Here is a 21,247-nt window from a genome sequence, read left to right as displayed (position 1 = left end):
TCACATTCTCTCTGGTTCTTCCAGGCTAGATGCCTCCCTTCATTAGATGGTTCATTCTTCCACACAGAAGCTTGTCAGTGTCCCTTTCAAACATCAGGAATTGGTGTGCAGTCCAGAAACCAAACAGTCTTCTGGCTGTGAACTGACCAGCCAGTACGAGACTCTCACTGTGTTTGAATATCAGATCTCTCTTGGTGTATACTAAGAGTGGATTATGTTTTTAAGCTACCCTTATTTTGAAATATGACTAAGGAGAAGGGCACAGAACAAAAATGACAATGAGGGCCAGTGGATGGCATAATAGTTATGTCTCTGGACTCCCATGTAGTCGACCATGGTTCGTGTCCTGGACCTGGTGGCTTAAAACTCATGCTGGGTGCTTGTGTGTGTGTGCCCAAGATTCCGAGAAGAGAAAGGAGGAGAAGGGATTGTGGTGTGGTCATCCCCCCGAGGGGTGATTTCTTGCTTTCTGTCTCTCTGAATCTCTCTGTCTCTGGTGAGTGCACACACCAGAGTGCAAAAATCTCTCTCTCTCTCTCTCTTTTTTTAAGAATTCAAAATCTCTTTTGTATTTTATATAAGTGAATTTATAGACATAGGCATTCTTTGTAACCAACATCTCACTTATGATAGGTTTGCAAGTTTTTATTCACATTGCTTTATGTAGTTGCAGTTAATCCATTTTTATTGCTGAAAATATTTCGTTTGGTTAATAGACTGCAACTTATTTATTCTATTGTTAATGGATGTATGGTATTTGGCACTTATGAACAAAGCTGCTATAAACATGCGTTTTGATGTACATGTGCATGCATTTAGGTTGGATGTATGCAAAAGAACTCCTGTGTAACTTCAGCTTAGTAGATAATATCAAGCGATATTCCAAAGTGATTTATCAATTTGCATTTTCACTAGTTGTGTGTGTGTGTTCCATGTCCTCCCCAACACTTAGCATGATCAATCTTTTAAACTTTAGTTATCATAATGGTTTCATGGCATCTCACTGTGGTTTTAATTTGTATTTCTGATGACTAATGAAGGTAAGCCCATTTTCATCTATTTATTTGGCATTTGTTAATTAGTTTTTGGCAACCCGATACTCATTTAACTCACACTGAGCTTTTAGCCAAGTGAAATAAAGGCTCTGACGTATGATGCTATTTAGTCATATCTCCCTTATTGACTTCAGTTGGCTATTGGGTCCCCAGAGCAGGTCCAGGCATTCTTAATAATGACAGGTAATATTTATTGAGTGCCCACTTGTTCCAGGCATTGAGCTATACGCCTGGGATGCATAATGTCTCTAATCCTCACAATTAGTTTATGAGGTTGATACTATTATCACTTTATTTTACATAAGCAGAAACTAAGGTTGGGAACTAAGTAATTTACTTAAGGTCTCACAACTAACAAGTCATGTAACCTAGTTTCAAATCAACACCTTGGCCACTATCACATATTGGTACCAAATATGGAGACATCTGACTACTTAGAAAAATTTTAAAGAGTTTTACAAATTAATGAAAAGACAACTGTCTCATTACAAAGAAGGCCAAAGGTTTCTGGGTGGGATAAATCCAGGAAAAACCACACAAAGTATATAAAGAAATGTTATGACTCTGAGAAGTTCTACACTGAAACTTACTTCAACACAGAATTTTCTAAATGTATTTGACCAAAACAAACGTCAGCATTCTGAATAATTACATTTCTTCGGAATGTATTTTTGAAACATATTGAACTCTATAATTACCACTATGTCCTTTGGTTTCTAGTGTTTCAATGAGGGAAATGACATTAGTTTTGTCCAGGGTTTTTCTACCTTGATGGTATTGCCATTTGGGTTGTATGTTTCTCTGTTGTGGGGGGTTGTCCTGTGTGCTGTGGGATGGTTAGAAGCATCCCTAGCCTCTGTCCACTACACGCCAGGAGAGCATGGCGCCCCCTCCCACTGCTCTCCACCAGGTTGTAACAACTAAAATTGCCCCAAGACCGGGCCAAATCACCTCTGAGAGGACAGAGGCCCTTCCCCTACAACCACTGACCCAACCCGAGTGGTTTCTAAAGAGCTCATGGTCTTTCCCCTGTCCGAGCACTCTCAAATCGCACAGCCTCCTTTCACTATGTTTTCATTTCTGTGCTTCATGGCAGTCTCTGTTTTTCATGTTGGTCTATTCTTGCACCTTCTGGTTTTCTTGTGTATTAAGTTTCCTTAAATCTCCAACCACATGCCTTATAGTTCTTCTCACTAGCTTGCCGCGGCTCCTCTTCCTGGCCTGCTCTTTATCACTACAGCCACTACGGCCACCTCTGGCCTTTCCTAATCGAACCGCAACTCTTCTAGGATGTCTCTGCTGTCTTTCCAGACCAAGGCGGAATCAAGCTCTGTCCTTTAAGTCCCACACTCTCTGTATAGTTTCTAACAGCTCCCCAATATTATACTCATTATCTATGGGACTATATCCCAGTTCCTCGTGTGGAAGGATGGGGTCCTATTGATGTTCCGATTCTCAGTCCGGAGCAGGCACCATCGACGTATATGAACAAAGACTTAAGGTATTGATTCCAATTGAGAATGGGCTGGGGATGGGAAGCACAGTGTCTTGGCGGATTTTGAGCAATGCTGAGCTCATTGACAGACTGACTCCTTTCCAGTTTTCTTCTAGGAATGTTCTCCCTGCTTGTCTCCAGGAAATCTATCCTCCTCAGAGAAGGTAGACACACCACAGCAGGTACCAGTTTTGTTTTCTCCCTCTCAGCCATGAAATGACATCATCGCTCAGTCAACTTGCCCAGACTCTTCCTGAAAGTTTTCTCATTGCAAAGATCAGGAGAAAACTTCCTTTCGCTTGATCTCAGTGTTTTTGCCAACCTCCATTTATTCTAATCTATGCCATTTTTTAATTCTTAGAGAGGTGCCCTACTGTCTACATTTGGGGAGTCCCTTCTGGGTCTGAGTTTCTCAGAGGCATACCCCTCTCCCAAACATGGCATCAATCTCTTTAAGTGTTTTCTTTCTTTTGCCTTTTTTGGGGGTTATTTTAAGTTTCAGAGACAGAATTTAATTCCTGGGAACCCTCTAACATTACCAGAGTTGTCCAAGATGGCAGCAGTGGGGGTGACAGAAAGGGGCAAATTAGAGAAACACAAACAAGGAGTAGCTGAGAAGACTAGGTAGCCATCTGGACATGAAGACATGGGGGATGACTCTCAGGTTTCTGTTTTTTTTTTTTTAAATATTTTAAAAGAATTTTTGCTATAGGGCATATGCTCTTACTAGCGAGAGAGTGAGAGAGAGACAAAGAGACAGAAAGTGAGAAATCACCCCCCAGGGGGGATGGCTTCACCACAATCCCTTCTCCTCCATTCTCTTCTCAGGATCTTGGGCATGTACGTACATGTGCCTGGTGTGAGTTTTAAGCCTTCGGGTCTGGGATTTGAACCACATCAACTATGTGGGAGTCCAGTGACATAACCATGATGCCATTTTCTGGTCCCCCTCAAGTTTCTGTTTTAAGAAAATTGAACGACTTCTAGTTTCTGCCACAAAGAATGGGGTTCCAGGCAGAGGACAAAGGGGAGGAGGGAGAGTGGGCTGTATGGTCTGGGGTGTTTAGAGACTGAGGTTTTCATGGCTCATAAAACCCAAGTGAGGTTCCATGATATTTGCTATAGAGATGCTGCCAAGTAAGAGTCTTTGTTCCTTTGGGGTGGTGAGCTTAGGGACCAGAGTGTATCACCCACAGCCATTTTGACCATCTCAAGAAAATACCAAGTCAGGATAAACAGAACAAAAGATAGAAAGAGATCTTGAGCTCTGGCTATGCCAGTTGAACTCCTGGACCAAACTCTGCCCACATCTACTAGGAACTAGCCGAGATTTCCTGATTTCTTGACTCAATGAATTCTCTTTTTCTCCCTAATTTTGAGTCAAGTTTTGACACTTGCCATTGAAAGAGTTTGATCAATACAGCTTGACGGAATGTCATCTGAGGCTGTGTAAAACATATTATTTACTTTTGCAGATGCTAACTGATTCCAGGGACATGTTCCATGGAGCCATGGAGTATTACTAATCTCTAAGGTGCTGGCCCTGCAGGGGATGAAGAGAAGAGTGTGACATGAACTTACTACGCAGCTATGGAGATGATGACAGCCACTCCTCAAGAAAGAATTATAGTTTATACAATGCTTTACGTAATTTCTCTTAAGCCACACTCAGAGAACAATTAGCTAGTAATTCCAGGTTGAGTTTGGCAAACATGAATGGAACTGAAGCTAAGCTCCATGCCATAGGAGGTCTGAGGGAACTGGGCTGGGGTTGGGGGGAAATGTACTGTGGACTTTTAAAAATGATCATTTCTAATTTACTATAATTGTACATCTTTATAGATTACCGAACGGTTCTTCAAAGCATGCATACAAAGTGTATAAAATGCTTAAATAAAGAATATCAACACATTCATCATCTCCAACGAAGAACATTATATTATGTTGTGCAGCTTTGATATTCATTCTACTATATTTTTTTGTTTTTAATGTATGTATTAGATTGGCAACTTCCTTTTTTCACTCTGTGTGGTACACTGCTCCCTAACCTATTTACCTCTTTTACACATTTTCTTGTGTCTGTAGATCCCAAATCCTTTCCCCCCTTTGCAATTCCTCCCCTTCCACCTTTCCTGTACCCCTACACAGTCCCTGGTTTATTACCCGTGTCCTCTCTACTTCTATGCCATTGAAATCTCTGTTTCCATCACAGAGTGCAGACATTGGTGCTATATGTTAAGTGGGGATGTACAGTGTTTATCTTTCATAGTCTGGCTAAGTTCACTTCACATTGTATCCTCTAAATTCATCTACTTTGTTCAATCAAGTGACAGGATCTCATTATTCTTTATGGTTGGGTACTATTCCATTGTGTATATGCACCACATTTTCTTTCTTTCTTTTTTTTTTTTTTTTTAGAGAGAGAGATATTTGCTATAGGGTGCATATACTCACTGGAGAGACAGAGAGAGACAGAGAGACATAAAGTGAGAAATCACCTCCCTTGAAGGGAATGGCCATGCCATAATCCCTTCTCCAGTCTCCTTTCAGGATGTTGAGCATGCATGCACATGTGCCTGGCGTGAGCTTTAAGCTGCCAGGTCCAGGACTCGAACCTTGATCAACGATGTGGGAGTCCAGTAATGTAACCATTACGCTATCTGCTGGGCCCGAACCACTTTTTCTTAATTCATTATTAGCGTTCCATTCTTAATGCCTTCATGGAGGTGAGAATGGTGAAGGATAGAGAAAGAGGGGAATAGGCAGTCTGGAGAACCTGTGGGAGTATCCCCTGTGAACACAGGTGCTGTTCTCATACCTTTCCCATTCCGGCATGGGCATGTCCGAGCTTGATCACCACAGGGAAGTGGGGGGCAGTGAGCTGAAAGAGACAAGAGGAAATCACTCATTAGCATCTCAGAGCATTGCCATGCCAAGACTCTGGGCTGCCAGAGGCTCTGGGCACTGCCTATTTTGTAGAAAGATTCACTCATCTGACATTGCCAGGAATCCCCACAAGAATGCTTTGACAGATGGTCATTCTGCCAGGTCTCAAACAGCCTGGCACTTTTGGCTTCCAAAGGAAGCTCTGAGCTCTTATATCCAGCTTGCTTGGGGGGTATTAGCCCATCTCCAGAGATAGTGGAGTGGTGCAAACCAGCTGGATCCTAGTCCTGGCTTAACCACTGTGAAACCTCAGATTGTTGACTGAGGTGCCTCAGTTTCCTCATCTGTGAAATGGGGATGACAACAATAGTATTCACTCCAAAGGTTGCTGTGAAGAATTTATGTGTCGTTACACATGTAAGCACTCAGCGGAGGGTGCCGTCATAGTCCCTGGCCCAGTTCTGCCTTCCTTTATTCTCTCCAACAACACTTTGACTATCTGAACATTCTCATTACCTCCCCGAGCCTTCCTCAGGTCACCCTGTGATAACAGTGGTCATGCACAGCACTGGCCCAAGCTTTCACTCACAGGTCCATATCAGGGACCATGCTAAGCGATGGCCTTGTTTTAGTTCCTTTAGAGTGTACACGTCATGAGGGCAGCTTTGCATGGTTCGTTCCCTGTGGTAACTCCAGCTCCCAGAACATGAGCCGATCCAAGGAAGGCTCTCAGTATGGCATCTGTGCTTCAGTCGGTCCTCTTAGCAAGGGCTATGAGGCATGTAGGCACACCTACCCTCTCAAACATTTATCATTGCTTTGTGGTGTGGACAGTCAACGTCCTCCCTTCTAGCTATTTTGAAGTATAACATTGAATTGTCACCAACATGTCACTCCACTGTGTTACAGTACCCTGTAACTCATCCCACTTATCTCCATGCACTCTAGTACCTGCTTACCACGTTCTCCTCATTGCTCTCCTCTCCTCTCCCTTTAATCTCCTGGTAGCCAGTTTCACACTCATCTATGCTGTCAAATAGTTTAGCTTCTACTAGTGAGTGAGACGATGCAGTGTATGTCTTTCAGTGCCTGGCTTTTTTCACTTAGCATTATTTCTTCCAGACTTATTCTTGTGACCACAGATGACAGGATTTCATCCTTTTTATGGCTGAATAATATTCCATTGTGTACATAAGATATTTCAAACATTTTGAAAATCTATAGAACACAATGCATTCTACTCAGGGGAAATTTCCTTAGCCAATTTTTACTTTTTTGTTTTGGAATCACCATTTATTTTTCATTTTTAATTTTTTTTAGAGCCATGAATGTGATTGGCGGACACAGTCATGGTTCAGAGAACACTCTGGCTTGTGTTGAGAGAAGGAAGAGGTAATGCGGGATCAGGTCATCTGGGCCTTCAAAAACCAAAGGAAGGAGTTTGCTTGGATGGGCCATGGGGAAGTAGGATAGTTCTGGAACAGCACAGCGACCTGCCAGTTGTGGGCAGGATGCATTCTACTGGGAGAGACTGAGGGTCAGAGAACAATTTGGAAATGTTACAACAAAGATTAAATGCCACTGGGTAGGCCTGGATTGAGATGGAGATGTGGGTGGACCTCCTGAGAGATTTTCTCTTATTTATCATTTTTTTAAAGTGACACTTCTTTCTGGAGATAGTGGTATTAAAATGACCATAGAAATTCAATGTAAGAATTGCACACAACCTCATCAGCCAATCAAATCAGTGTTTGTATTGGTCCTGTTATTTTATAATCCCCATTTATATATCTCATAAAAACCTGGGGTATTGTACAATAACATTAGAAAATGAATATAATGAATATCTATCTTCTCAATAATATACCATAAGTTTTTTTTTTCTATTTTTGCTACAGGCTTTCTTTCTTTCTTTCTTCTTTCTTTCTTTTTTAAATTTGCCATGGAGTATGTGCACTTGTTGGAGAGAGACAAAGAGTGGAAGTGAGAAAGCACTCCCCAGGGGCAATGGCCATACTGTAATCCCCTGTAATAATTTCACCATCCTTTCAGGATTTGGGGCATGCACACACACACACACCCAGTGTGTTTCTCAAGCCAGCAGGTCTAGGACTTGAACTGCATAGGTGGCTATGCAGAATCCAGCTGCCTTAACTACCAGGCTATAGGTCTGGTCCAACTTTTCTTACATTTCTCCTTCACTCCCTTTCTCCAGCCCAGGTAATCTCACTTGTCTGGCGGGTCCGATAGGTATTTCTCCAACCGATAGGCATGTTCAATCTTTACAAACATGTATGCACATATGTGGTTGAAGTTAAGGTTTTTTTTTTTTCAAAAGTAGCTCTTATCACTTAATATCACCATTTTCACGCAGTAGTTTCAATAGCTACACAATATTCAATGCACACAAGCTGCAATTCTTCAACCATTGTCCTATTAACAATATTCATGTTATTTGTCCTCTCTCTCCTACTATAGGGAAGACATCATTAAACATCTTTGTCCTTATGAACCAGTACTCTAATACTAGAGGCTGGGCCATGACCTTTTTGAAGGGAGAAGCAACAGAATTTGGAGCCATTCTGATAGGTTTTTTCTTTTTCTTTTATTTATGAGAGCACTTGCACATGCATGTGTTCGCATGAGAGAGGGGAGCACTCTTGGCAGGGTCTGTCATGCCATGATCCTGCCACCCCCCTGGCTCTTCAGCTCATTAGGATCTTGGGCATGCACATTTCAGGTCAACTGGGCAGATGTGGATCTGACCCGGCCTTCGGCCATGTGGCTCCCAGCACTACAATCCGGTATGCTATGAACTGTGCTGCCTAGGCGGGGCCTCTGATCAATTTCTAAGTCATCTGTTACAGTTCAAGAAAGAAAATGGGTACCATTGTATTGCACACTGGTGAGTCCACCCGCTCTATCATCTCCCAGGCTGATGAAGACTGCACTTACTGGGACCAGCAGTTAGCGTAATGGCTATGTTGCTGGACTCCCACATAGTCAACTGTGGTTCGAGTCCCAGATCCGGTGGCTTAAACTCACGCCAGGCGCGTGTGCATGCGTGCCCAAGATCACGAGAGGAGAATGGTGGAGAAGGGATTGCGGCGTGGCCATCTCCCCTGGGGGGTGATTTCTCGCTTTCTATCTCTCTGTCTCTCTCTGTCTGTCTGGCGAGCGCGCGTGCCCTATAGCAAAAACCTCTCCCCCCACCCCCCCAAAAAAAAGGACTGCACTTACTGACTGTCGTGTAAGGCCCGGGGATGGGACCAGGCACTTCATATATGTTGGCGTTCTTTCCTCCTCCATGACAAGAAAACAGGCAAGCCATTTGCCTGAGGCCAGACAGATGAGAATGGGCATCTGCTCCACTGCTGCCCAGGTCTTCACCCTTGCCCCCACTTCCCTTCCCTTCCTGAGCCGTTGACATGGGCTGCAAAGGCCAATCCTATTTCCACTTCTTTGCAACATGCCAGCCTCTCCCCAAACACAGACAGGTCACGGAGGACAAAAAACATCTTGTCGGCTATTTTCTCTCTTCCCTTCCCAACAATAGCTTTATTTAGTTCCCCTGGGGATGGTGAGGCCAGGCACCAGCCTCTCACAGGCCTGCTGTCCGGCTCACATGCCCCCGGGCCCTCTGGAGTTCAGCATAGCCCCATGGCGTGAGAGGTCCGACATCCTGTTAGAAGGGACAGATCAATTTTTGAAAACAGAGATTCCCCACCCTGATAAGGGCCTCATTCAAAAGTACCCAAAGAAGCTGAAATAAGTGGGGGCAGCCTAGTGCTCACGCTGGGTGTTCCCTTGGGAGGACAGAGTCAGACACTGTAATCCCAGGTCAGCTTTGCACCGACCTCATCCTCAAACCACGGAACAGGACACTCAGGACTTCAGAGTGGTCTGGGTCAGCTTCCAGCAAACAAGTCAATTCCCTCTGCATTCTTGACTCTGGAGGTTTAAATAGGCAGTGTCTGGTCTGGCTAAGTGATGGAAACAGCAAGGTCGAGAAAAACCTGGATGGGGAAATAAGAACTGAAGAAGTCTGGGAAGGCTCCAGGAGGCGCTGGGCCTCTATTCCATCCCACAGGCTCTGCCTGACCTAGCTCTTGCCTACCTTTTCTGTTCCATCTTGCATTTCTCCCTCCTCCCCACCCCAACCCATGTCTGCCAGCTATGCTTCAACCCACTGACCCTACAGTTCTGTTCCCTTCAGCCTGCAGGACCTTTGCACATGCTGCTTCCTTCCTATAAAGATCCTTCCTAACATCTTTTCTAAGCCAATCCTCTCTCATACTTCCTGTCTCTGTTGAAATACTCTGTTCCTAGAGAGCCCTCCTTGGGTCTAAAGTAGGCACTTCCTATTATCTTCTCTAGCTCACCCTGGCTGCTCCTTCATAGCACTAGCTGCTGTTTATAAATACTTCTCCTTCCCTCTCCCCTTCCTTCCTTCTTTTTCTTGTTTGCCAGAGGGCACATGCACCAGTAGAGATAGCCAGAGAGACAAAGAGAGAGGAAGAGGGGGAAAGTACCCTTCAAAGGGTCATGTTCACTGTCCAATGTCTTCTCCATTTCTCCATTCTGTCAAAATTCTGGACATGCATGCACATGTGCCCAGCAGTTTTTTCAGCCTCTGGGGCCAGGACTTGAACTGCTTGTCTGGCCATGCAGGATCCAGCTCCTTTAACCACAAGCCCATGGGGTTGGCCCTCTTTCTTTCTTTTTTGTTTTTAAAACTTTAAACATTTTTTGAGAGAGAGAGAGAGAGAGAAATAGTGCATTACTAACAGGGTCTTGATGCCGCAGTCCACCCTCCAGCCTCAGCTGGCTCTGGGCTGTGGCCATATGTATGCCTGGTGTACTCAAGGAGGTCTCCACATGTGAACCTGAAACCTTCCCTATGGGTCAGCCTCGCAGAAATTGCCTTTTACTGCTGAGGCTCCTACATATTCAGTCTTTATTGACCATGTCTCCAGGGCTCTCAGGTGCTCTGGGGAAGAACGCTTTGTCTGCTTTGTTACCACTGTAGCCAGGCCCGCTCAGCACAGCACACAGTAGACCTCTGGATGTGGTATATTTGTTGAAGGGGTGTTAGCAAAGTTTCTCATGACAGGTGGAGAGTCGTGTGCAAGCAGGAAGAGTCCAGATGACAAGAGTTGATAAGGTTGATTCAAGGAGAAAGTTTTTCTGGGAAGCAGTGGAGATTAGCATGAACCTAGGGGGAGCAACAAGTTTGCAGGGAGCCCCAGCACCAGGGGTAGGGTTCTGGGCTGTATTTCGTGGGCATTGGGCAGTCAGATCAGTTTCAGCACGTATTTCCTTTGTTACTTTCTTATTCTCATTGTCAAGCTTTCTAATGTTGATTTTTTTCTTATTTCTCTGCGGTGTTAATATTGGAGGTGAAAATATTAGCCATGGAGGCTTGGATGATACACACAATGTAGGTTTTAGGGAGATTCATCTGGAGGCCATGTAACAAAATCTCCCAGTTTCAGAGTACATATAAATGCTTGGCGTGTACCAAAGGGCCTGGCACTAAACACCTTACATACATTGTCTCACTTAAGCCTTTTATTTTTTTACTGTTAAGTACTATTTATTTATCATTTTTTTCCCTATGAGAGATAGAGACTGAGAAAAACAGAGAGACAGGCACCATGACCCACCTCCAATATCAGCTGAATTGGATCACTGGGATGCCACACACCCCCAGGGCGGTCCTGGGGCTCAAAGCCAGGACTTTTCCATGTGGTTCCAGTTGGATTACCACTATGCCACCACCTGGCCCCCATTGACAGGGCTGTGAGGTAGCTCTTATATTTTTTAAAAAGAATTATTTACTTAATTTTATTATTATTACTTAATTTGCTATAGGGCAAGTGTGCTCAGCAGAGAGAGAGAAAGTGAGAAAGCAAAGCCGTCAGGTCCAAGACTTGAACTGTAGTTGGCCATGTGGGAGTCCAGTGCCTTAACCACCGTGCTACCGGCTGGCCCCAAGGGAGCTCCTATTTTTATTCCCATTATATATACCAGGAAATGGAAGCAAAGAGAGATAAAGTTTCTTGCCTATGATCACCCAGCAACAAAGAGAAGCTAAGATTTAGAGCTCCTGCCTTGCCACAGCGTGGTGCTGCCTCTGGATAGTCATGTGATTGATCATCAAGTGTGTTCCATGTGCTCGGGACTGTGTCCTCTTGTTTAATTTGGTTGGAGCAGATGGGTGGAAGCCATTAGAGCTATTGGGACAAGGCCAGCTACTATAATGACCAAGCATGTGGGCAGGATAGCCGTGCCATGAAGTTTCCGGTAGGAAGGACACACATTTATAGTTAGCTCCCACATTGATGAGTGTAAGTCCTTGGACACCCTGCTGATCTCTCTGCGACTCAGTTTCCTCATCCTCCAAATAGGAAGATCACTTGAATTCCATCAGATTGATGGGAGGGGTTGGTGTTAGAATAGCTGTGATTGGGCCAGCCTGTGGCATGGTTAGGGCAGTTGGATCCCACACAGCCAATTGTGTGGTTTGAGTCTTGGACCTGGTGGCTTGAAAAACATGCTGGGTGCATGTGGATGTGTGTGCAAGATCTCGGAGGAGAAATGGAGAAGGGATTGCAGTGTGACCAAGCCCTGTAAGGGGGTGCTTTCTCTCTCTCTCTCTTTTCCCTTGGCAAGTGCACACGCCCTCTGGCAAAAATAAAAAAAAAAGAATAGACGAAGTCACAGTGGAGTTGGTCTAAATGGTCACTGAGAGTGGAGAAGCTTGGTGGAGTGAGGAGATGTCCCCAGCACAGCAGCGTGTACTTGCTCTCATCTCTCCATGTCTGTGCTCTCAGGGGCACCTCAAAAGCTGAGCGGGGGAGGGGGGACCTCATGACTCCTTGGAAACAGGAAAGGGAGGGAAGGAGGAAGGAAGCCTGAGGACCAGGCTATGAGCAGGGAGCATGATGAAGCCTTTGACAGAAACGGGGCAGCCCAGAAATGGGGTCTGTTATAGGCAATGGAAAAAGATTCTTTCAAAACAGAGAACAAAAACATCCAGACAGTTGCTTAATAAACCTTAACCTTGGTGCATAGTATCTGCCAGACTCCTTGGAATTTTAAGCACTGTACTTAAAAGACAGTCCTGTCAGGAGGAAGGAAGAACAGAACAGACAAGTAACCTTCGAAGATCCTTTCCAATCATTTAGAGTTGTGACAAATCTACAAAAGACTAATGGTTTTCACAAAGTTCATGGAAAATGCACACAGAAAACTGCATAGATTTCAATATTTTGGGCACCAAGATAAACTCGTACTTTAATTCCATCCTTCTTTCTTTTTCTCTTCCTTCCTTCCTTTCTTTCTTTTTATCTTTCTTTCTTCTTTCTTTTTCTGTCTTTCTTTTTCTTTCTCTCTTTTTCTTTCTTTCTTTTTCTCTTTCTTTCTTTCTCTTTTTTCCCTTTCTTTTTCTTTCTCTTTCTTCAAAACATTTTGACAGAGGACACATGCTCTCATCAGAGAGAAGAGAGAAAGGGAGAGAGAGAGAGAGAGCTTCCCAAGGTGGCATGATCAAGCTGCTACCTTTTTTCCTCTGTTTCTCCATCCTATCAGAATTTGGGAAGCACAGACACACATGTGTAGCATCGTCTGGGCTGGGATTTGAACCATGGTTAGCCATGTGGCACCTGGCTCCTAATGTACAACCACTGTGCTACAAGGTTGGTCTTACTTTCATTATTTCAATGAGCTTTTTAAAGTACCCTGTACCACCAAGATGAGTGAAACCTGTCAAAACAAAAATCTGTCAAGGCAAAACTCCTGACTATGGTGTCTGGGGCTTTGTGTGACCGGACCCCTGCCTTCCTCCTTGGCCCTGTCTTGCTCATGGGCCTCTCTGTCTCAGCCTCACTAGTTTTCTCTTCAACCCTGATACTAGCTCTGCTTCATCTAGCCACAGGATCTTTGAGCATGCCATTCTCATTGCCTGGAGTTTAGTCCCTGCTCTTCTTCTTCTTTTTTAAAATTAATTTATCTTAAATTCATTCACTGAGCATCATCACAGCATACAAAATGTGATTTCCCATCCAGAATACACTGCATAGTGGCTTAATCATACATGTTATCATTGACAAATAATTTTCCATTTCTTGTTTCACATATATATGCATATGTATTTTCCCCCATTTCTCACCCTCTGCCATTTCCCACCCTCCCCCCACACTGTCTCTGGTGTCTACAGTTGCTTTCCATTCCTTTCCCCCTCCCATGTTTTATTGATTCACAAAGTATCTTAATTAATTTAACTATTTTCAATAGCAAGTTCAGCTGATATATATATATCTGTGAACACATGTATGTACTCATGTACTTAATCTAAATCATGTCTGATTTCATGCACGAAGCTCTGAGTAGAATGAATTTACTATAAAGTAGCACCTCGCTGATGCTATATAGCTTACTGCGCTCATTAAATAGGTATTTTTTAAAACATATTTTTTTAATTTCAAGTAAAGCAGTTTTAGCTTTAACAAATCAAAATTAAAAAGATGCTAAGAGAGATTTGCTTAAAACTTAAAGCCAGGAAAAAGGCTAGGATTCTGTTCAAATAGTAGGTGCAGGAACCTATTGGGAGCTCAAGACATGGCAAAAATCCTTAAATTTGGAAAACAAAGCATAGAAGAAAAGCAGTAATGTTTTAGTCAAAAGTCGTAAGATTCTATTTCACCAGTTCAGTTTCATGTACTTAATCTATCTTCTGGGTGATCTGATCTTCCCATTTAAATTCTGGAATAAAACATTCAACTCCAGACTTGTCCCTACTATTAAGTTGGCCATTTCCTTGGTTGTTTTTGAACTCTTATTTCTGTGTGTCTTATTTAGTTTTCCTGGTATAGCACTCCCTTCAAAACTTCTTGGAGAGCTGGTCTGATGTTGATAAATTCTTTCAGATTTTGTTTATCTGAGAATGTCATTGTCTTTTCTTCCCATCTGAAGGATAATCTTGCCAAGTGCAGTATTCTTGGTTGAAATGGTTTTTCCCTTAACACTTTGAATATATTTCCCCATTCTTTCCTTGCTCACATTGTTTCCGATGAGAGGTCGGCTGTTAGCCTGATGGGATATCCTTTGTAGGTAATTTGATATTTCTTTTTTGTCAATCTCAGTATCTTGTCCTTGTGGTTTTGGTCAATCTGGCTATAATGTGTCTTGGAGAAGATATTCTTGGATTGATTCTATTTGGGGTCCTTTGTATTTCTTGGGACTGGATCTTTGAAAGCTTCTCTAGGTTTGGAAAGTTTTCTTCCAGAATTTCATGGAATAGATTATCAATGCTTTTATTAGCCTCTTCATCTTCTGGACTACCAATTAGCCAGATGTTTGGACATTTAATGGTATCTAGTATTTCTTGTATATTATTCTCATTTTTGGGGGGGCTATTTTCTCAGTCTTTGTGGTAGAATTTTCTAGGCCAGTGATTCTGTCTTCTACATCTGAGATTCGGTCCTCTGTATGATCAAATCTACTTTTAATACTTTCAAGGGAGGCTGTGATTTTCTATATTACAGCTGTCATCTCTAACAGCTCTGTTTCTTTTTTATGATATATATTTCCTCTTTCAGATCATGCAAGAACTTCTTCACTTTCTGGAAATTGTTGGCTCTTTTCTCCTGTGTCTTCTGGAGTTCATTGTCTTTCTTCTCTTGCATCTCTGTTAGCTTTGCCACTATAAATATTCTGAATTCTTTATCTGACATTTCCACAAGTTTCATTATGCTATCTGTGGGTGAAGAGGAGTTATTCTTTTCCCTTAGAGGAGAGGTATTTTCTTGCTTTCTCATATTTCTTGTGCCCCTGTGGTGATTTCTGGTCATCAGATGGGTTATGCGTTTCTTCCTAATTCTTGAAGTTCAATCTGAAATTTCAGAGGGGTACTGGAGGAGGTGATCAGCAGTCTCTCTTCTGTTCAATTTTTCACTCCTTGTGCATCAGATTCAGTGGGAGCCGAGGAATATCCTGACCCTAACAGTAATCAGATGTTTGGATACTGTTCACATAGACCTGCCTAGACACTCAGTGTGTGGAGGCTGAGCCAAGAGATGAAGTTAAAAGAGAAAGGAAAAGAAAAGAGAAGAAGAGGAAAGAAGAAAAAAACTATTAAAAAAAGACAATAAAATAATTTTATATCTTAATTTTAAGAGGTGTGCATGCATGCTGCATGAAAGCGGTATTTCACAGCTGAAGTTTAGTAGCCAGCTCAGAATGGGTCTTGGTTTGTGCCTCTCCTACAAGGGATTAGGAAAGGCACGAATTAGCAAGTTAAAGGAGGGGCTTGAGAGCCCAGAAAATACTTTACCTTAAAAAAATAAATAAAACAAAATGAAGAGACGCAGGGAGACACAGAGACAGAGTGAGATGGAGAGAAAGAGACAGAGGTTGCCCTGCCAATCTAGAAATGGATCTGGAGGGAGAAGTCTCAGCACAAAGTCTTCATTTTTAGCCCCTGAAAGCAATATTTCACAGCTGAAGTTTGGTAGCCATCTCAGAATGGGCCTGGTTTGCGCCTCTCCTCGTCCCTGCTCTTCTTCATTCAGGCATTCTTTTTTTTTTTTTTCATAAAGAATTACTTATTTGTTTTTTATTTATTAGTATTATTGTCATTATTTTTATTATTTAATTCACTAGAGAGAGGCAGAGGAAGAGAGAGAGAGAGAGAGAGGGAAAGTAAGAAAGTAAGCCATCAGGTCTGGGACTCAAACAGTGGTTGGTCATGTGGGGTCCAGAGCCTTAATTACCATGCCACCTGCTGGGCCCCATTCAGTCTTATCCATGCTTCACACTGTAGCTCCCCAAGAGGCTGATTTTCATTTCTCTGCCTAGACCACAGCCTGCTTATCTCTTTCTCCCTCTCAGCAATTTCGCTAGTTTTGATTTAACAGATGATTGCTTGACCAGTGTCTGATTCCTTCACCAAGCTGTGAGCTCCAGAAGAAACTGTGTGTCTGTGTCTGCTGCTGCTCATCCTTGAACCCTCCAGGCCTCTCCTGAATTACTGACCTGCCTCCTGAACCCAGCTCCTATGTCGTCCTGCAGGCACCTCCAACTCGACCTTTCCAAACAATTTCATGAACTTCCACCAAAAATGCTCTCTCCTCTTCCTGATTCCCACCCTCAGTCAACAGTCCCATCCCTGACCCAGGTGCCCAAGATAGAGATCCCACCTGCCGCCTTCATTCTTCTACCTGCCCCAGGCCCAGGTCTGGCACAGAGGAGGCCCAGGAATGCTGACTGAGCTCTGTGGTTATCACTGCCCATCATAAGGCTCTCAGCCCTGAGAGTCCCACCTCTGAGACCTCTGCATCACCTTCTCCTCCTTTTAGTGGGTCTTGGAAAAACACTGGGAGCATATTTAGAAAAATCCAACTAAACCCGCCCTACCAAAATACAAATCTTCCTTTCTCTTACGTTTCCTGTTTCCCTGAGAACGGAATAGTCAAAAATAAACAAACTGATAGTATGGCAACATGAGTCTGCAGATACACTTCCCGTCTGAGGCTGATGGCCCAGAACAGGCACACGGTGCCAGCCCATGCCCCTTCAGGGTTCTCCTGGTGAGGCCCAGAGTGGAGACAACATCTCCAGCAAAACTGTACCCCTGAGTGAAGGGATGCTGAAGACCATCCTGAGCCCCTTTGTAAAAGCAGCCACAGGCTCTCAGCCCTCTGGGTTTTACATTGTGACATGCTCTTCTTCACAGTTTTATTCCAGCTCCTTTTCCAGGTGGGGAAAAGCTTGCTTTTCAAGTCAGAGGATCTCTAATATGAGAAATTACTGTATGGTAAGAGTCACTTTTTTTTTTTAAAAAGAATCATTTATTTAACTTTATTTATTCATTTATTTAAACTTGACGAGAGAGAGAGAGAGAGAGAGAGAGAGAGAGGGAGAGAGAGTGAGCCAGCCATCAGGTCTGGGACTCGAAGCGCTGTCGGCCATGTGGGAGTCCAGCGTCCTTGACCACCACACCACCTGCTGGCCCGAAGAGTGATCTTTTAAAAGTGCACAATTCGGGCCAGCAGGTGGCACATGGTAGTTAAGGCACTGGACTCCCACAGGGCCGGCTTGCTTTCTCATTTTCCTTTTTTCTCTCTGGTCAAATAAAAAAAAATAATAATAACAGATACAATGAAATAAATGAGTAATTCTTTTTAAAAAAACGTGTAAAATTCAATGTTTGCAGTATATGCAAAAGAATTGTGCCACCATCACCACTATCTAACTCAGAAAGAAACCCTGTACTCACTACCAGCAACTCCCATTCCTCCTCCTTCTAGCCCCTGGTGCCACTAATCTCTCTCTCAAGCTCTGCCTGTTTTGGACATTGTCTTCACACAGAGTCACAGCGTGTGGCCTTGTGACTGGTCTCCCTCACTGTGTGTGTCTGCAGGGTTTGTCTGTGTTGCAGCACGGGTGAGGACTGCCTGTGCATGTCCAGTTATTGCAGACCCCGAAGGCAAAGGACTGTCTCGGCGAGTCTCAAGAGCAAGAGTGGCACTTGGGCAATGTCCTGTATCAGACAGAGCTACAATATCCGGCTGGGCAGCTCACAGATTCCTACTCCTCGGGTGGGAGGAGGTTTTTACCGGATACTTGCATCCTGTGTGTGTGAAACCTTGTTGGCCTCATTCTCCACCGCTTCTTCACTGCTTGCAAACAGAGGGCTTACGCTGTCTTTAGTACAACTATTGAAGTGAACAAGGTCTCTGCTTCTGGCTTGCTCTTCCTGACTTTGTCACCCCATGCACAAGCTGATAAAGAGAAGGGGTAAGAGGGAAGAATGTTTGGGGCCCTGTATAGTAATAAGAAATATATATTAATAATTAGATACATAATAGATGAAAATATATAATACAAAATATATTTGGTCTCTGTGCCCGGTTCTTGACACAGAGCTTCTAAAACCCTGTGACGTCCTGAGTGAAACAGATGCTAGGAACATCTTCGTTCTATTGAGAAGACTATTGGTGGGCTCCTGGACAGTTTCAGGATAGGGACTAGTCATCAGATAGACCAAGCCATGATCAGACGCTTGGAACTTTCGGTTCTATCCTCTGGGGAGAGGAAAGGGACTGGAGGTTTTTTTTTTTTTTTTTAAAGAATTTTGCCATAGGGTGCATGTGATTACTGAAGGGAGAGAGAGAGAGAGAGAGAGAGAGAGAGAGAGAGAGAGAATGAGAAATTACCCCCCCAGTGTGGATGACCATGCCATAATCCCCTTCCCTCCATTCTTCTCTTGGGATTTTGGGCACGCATGCATACACGCCCAGTGTGAGGTTTAAGCTGCCAGGTCCAGGCCTCGAACCGTGATCGACTACGCTGGAGTCCAGTGATGTAACCGTCACACCATCTGCTGGTCCCACAAGGGACTATAGATTAATAACCCACCATACCTACGTGACAAACATTCCATTAAAGTCCCCTAACTACTGTGATAGGAGAGCTGCCCGGTAGGTAAACACTTCCACGGCAGGAGGGTTGTGCACCTCATTTCCACTGGGACAGAAGGTCCCACGCTTGAGACCTTTCTGGACACCACCCTGTGCATTTCTTCATCGGGTTGTTCTTCACATCCTTTATAATATCCCTGATAATAAGCCCGTCCACATAAATAAAGCATCTCCCTGAATTATGTGAGCCATTACAGAAAATGATCAAACATGCGAAGGAGGTTGCGGGAACCCATAATTTGTAGCCAACTTAGAAGTGTGGGTACCCTGGGTCCCCAGTACTTGTCACTGGCATCTGAGATAAGGGGTATTTTGTGGAACTGAGCCCTTAAACTCTGGGGTCCGTGCTAACTCCAGGTAGTTATTGTGAGCACGGAATTAAATTGTAGGACACCCAGGTGCTATTTGCAGAGAAATAAGAATTGCTGGTGTGAGAAATCCACACATTTATCATCAGAGGCCTTGAGAGAAGAGAGACAGTTTTCCTTTAGGGGCAAGAAGGAAATAGCAAGACACGTTGGTATTGGGTACTCATGAGCACAGTGACAGAGAAATGATCTTGTTTCTCCTCACAAGGCTACTGTCTCCATTTTTTCTGAGAAGGACCTGAATTTGCCAAATGCCCTTATGCCAGGCCTAACTCTGAAGCCATTTGGTGAGGAAGCTTTAAGGTATAGCTTAATTTTTAAAATGATGTCTGCCCTTACATATGTACAAATGATGTCAACTCAGTAATGTAGACATTCAAAAAAATTACGAAGAAAATGCTGTAGAAGCAAAAAGAGTGAATGCCATCTGTTGGGAGAGAGGGGCTATTGGAAAATATGTGGACAATGGACAAACTGACATTTGCATTGGGTTTTGCGGGTCATGCAGGAGTTTGCCAAGTAGAGGAAAGGGCATTTCAGGCAGAAGTAGCCACAAGGGAAAAAGGCGCAAAGATATAAAAATTCCAGGGAGATTCAAGAATCGGCAAGGCCAACCATGGGGTAGTGCTAGGTAGAGGGTAATCTTTAGAGGGCAGGGCTGGCCAGGGTCTCACATACAAGAAGGACCTCAAATTTAGACTCTTTAGTGCTCTTCCCAAACAAGGTTAGACACACAATCATCGTGTTGTGTGTATATGGGTGTGGTTCTCTGTTAAAAACATTGGCTTATTAAAAGTCCATATTAAAACTGTACCACACGTTTGGTTTTCCTGTTTGGCATTATTTCCTAGCAGACCTGGAGCCTCAAAAAAATGAAGGACTCTCTTCATCTTCAATAAATACACACATAAGTATTTCCGATGAAGGAAAGTGACATCATGGATTTGCTTTAAAAGAATCGATGTGGGGTGGGAGTGGAGGACTGGGTGCAAGGGTAACAAGACGGGGCATGTACTGGAGCCGGGTGAGTGACACCTGGAAGTTCTGTATATTACTCTCTATATCTGCATATGTTTGAAAATTTCCACAATGGCTTTTTTTTTCTTTTCGTTAGAGAGGAACCCTTTCGCTCTGAGTGGTCCTGAAGAACCTCAGGATGTTTGTCATGGTGAGAGAGAAGGATGAAAGATGCAGAAGGGGTAGTGAGAAGTAAATTAGAGCCAAAGTACAAAAAGCCTTGTAAAATATTCTAAGAGTGTTGGGCTTTACCCTGCAAATGGTAGGGAGTTCAGTAAATAATTTTTAGTAGGGCGATGATACCATTAGATTCTCATCTGAGAAATAATGCTCCAGGCTGGTGTGTGGAGATGGAGGGGGTATGTGTGCACATACATGCATGTGTGCATGTTCCTAAGGGGAGGAGGCTTAGGGTAGAGGACCTAGCCCAAGACCTGCAGAGAGCAAGTCAACCGTCACTGCAAGTGGCTGACCTGCCTTCTCCTCTCCACTGCCCCTAGGTTGTGCCCTGAGCACAGTGGTCACAGGATGAAAGAGAGGGTGGATCTGAGCAAGACCTCTATTTTATGGTTACTTCTCACAATAAGTAATTAGTTATTGCAATAGGTCAATAAGGATTACTTCCAGGTCAAATGCCAGGCCACGCCTATCTTAATCCCTCCTTACCCCTGGAACATGCCATGATGCAGACAACAGCCCATTGCTAAGTGGACGAATGAATGCAGAGCCCAGGGCTCTCTCTAATCACTAAGTCTCTGATGAATGAATAAATAAATCCAGCACAGAGCCTGACACAGACTAGCCCCTCAATAAATGTCTGTGGGCTGAACTGAACTGATGTGAGATTGCAGGACACTGGTGCCCAAGTGGGGTAAGGGGTTTAGGTCTCCCCTTAGGAAAAAAAACCAATTTCCTTTCAGCACAAGAACTTCCAAAAAAAAA

At 43.7% G+C, this 21,247-nt stretch overlaps 1 protein-coding gene across 4 annotated transcripts in view; it reads right to left on the bottom strand.

The window, feature by feature from the left end:
• The window catches only part of SYN3 (synapsin III), a 523,616-nt gene that overhangs the window by 83,058 nt on the left and 419,311 nt on the right, over nt 1-21,247 (bottom strand). For all 4 annotated transcript variants that reach the window (XM_006170337.3, XM_006170336.3, XM_006170335.3 and 1 more), the window contains one exon: nt 5,369-5,431. In XM_006170337.3, coding sequence (XP_006170399.1) covers nt 5,369-5,431 — 63 coding nt within the window. The remainder of the gene's footprint in view (nt 1-5,368; nt 5,432-21,247) is intronic.

The sequence above is a fragment of the Tupaia chinensis genome, unplaced genomic scaffold, assembly GCF_000334495.1.
Source record: "Tupaia chinensis unplaced genomic scaffold, TupChi_1.0 Scaffold148234_1, whole genome shotgun sequence".
NCBI lineage: Eukaryota > Metazoa > Chordata > Mammalia > Scandentia > Tupaiidae > Tupaia > Tupaia belangeri.
The sequence above is the reverse complement of the archived record's forward strand: the minus strand, read 5'-3'. Positions and strand labels throughout refer to the sequence as shown.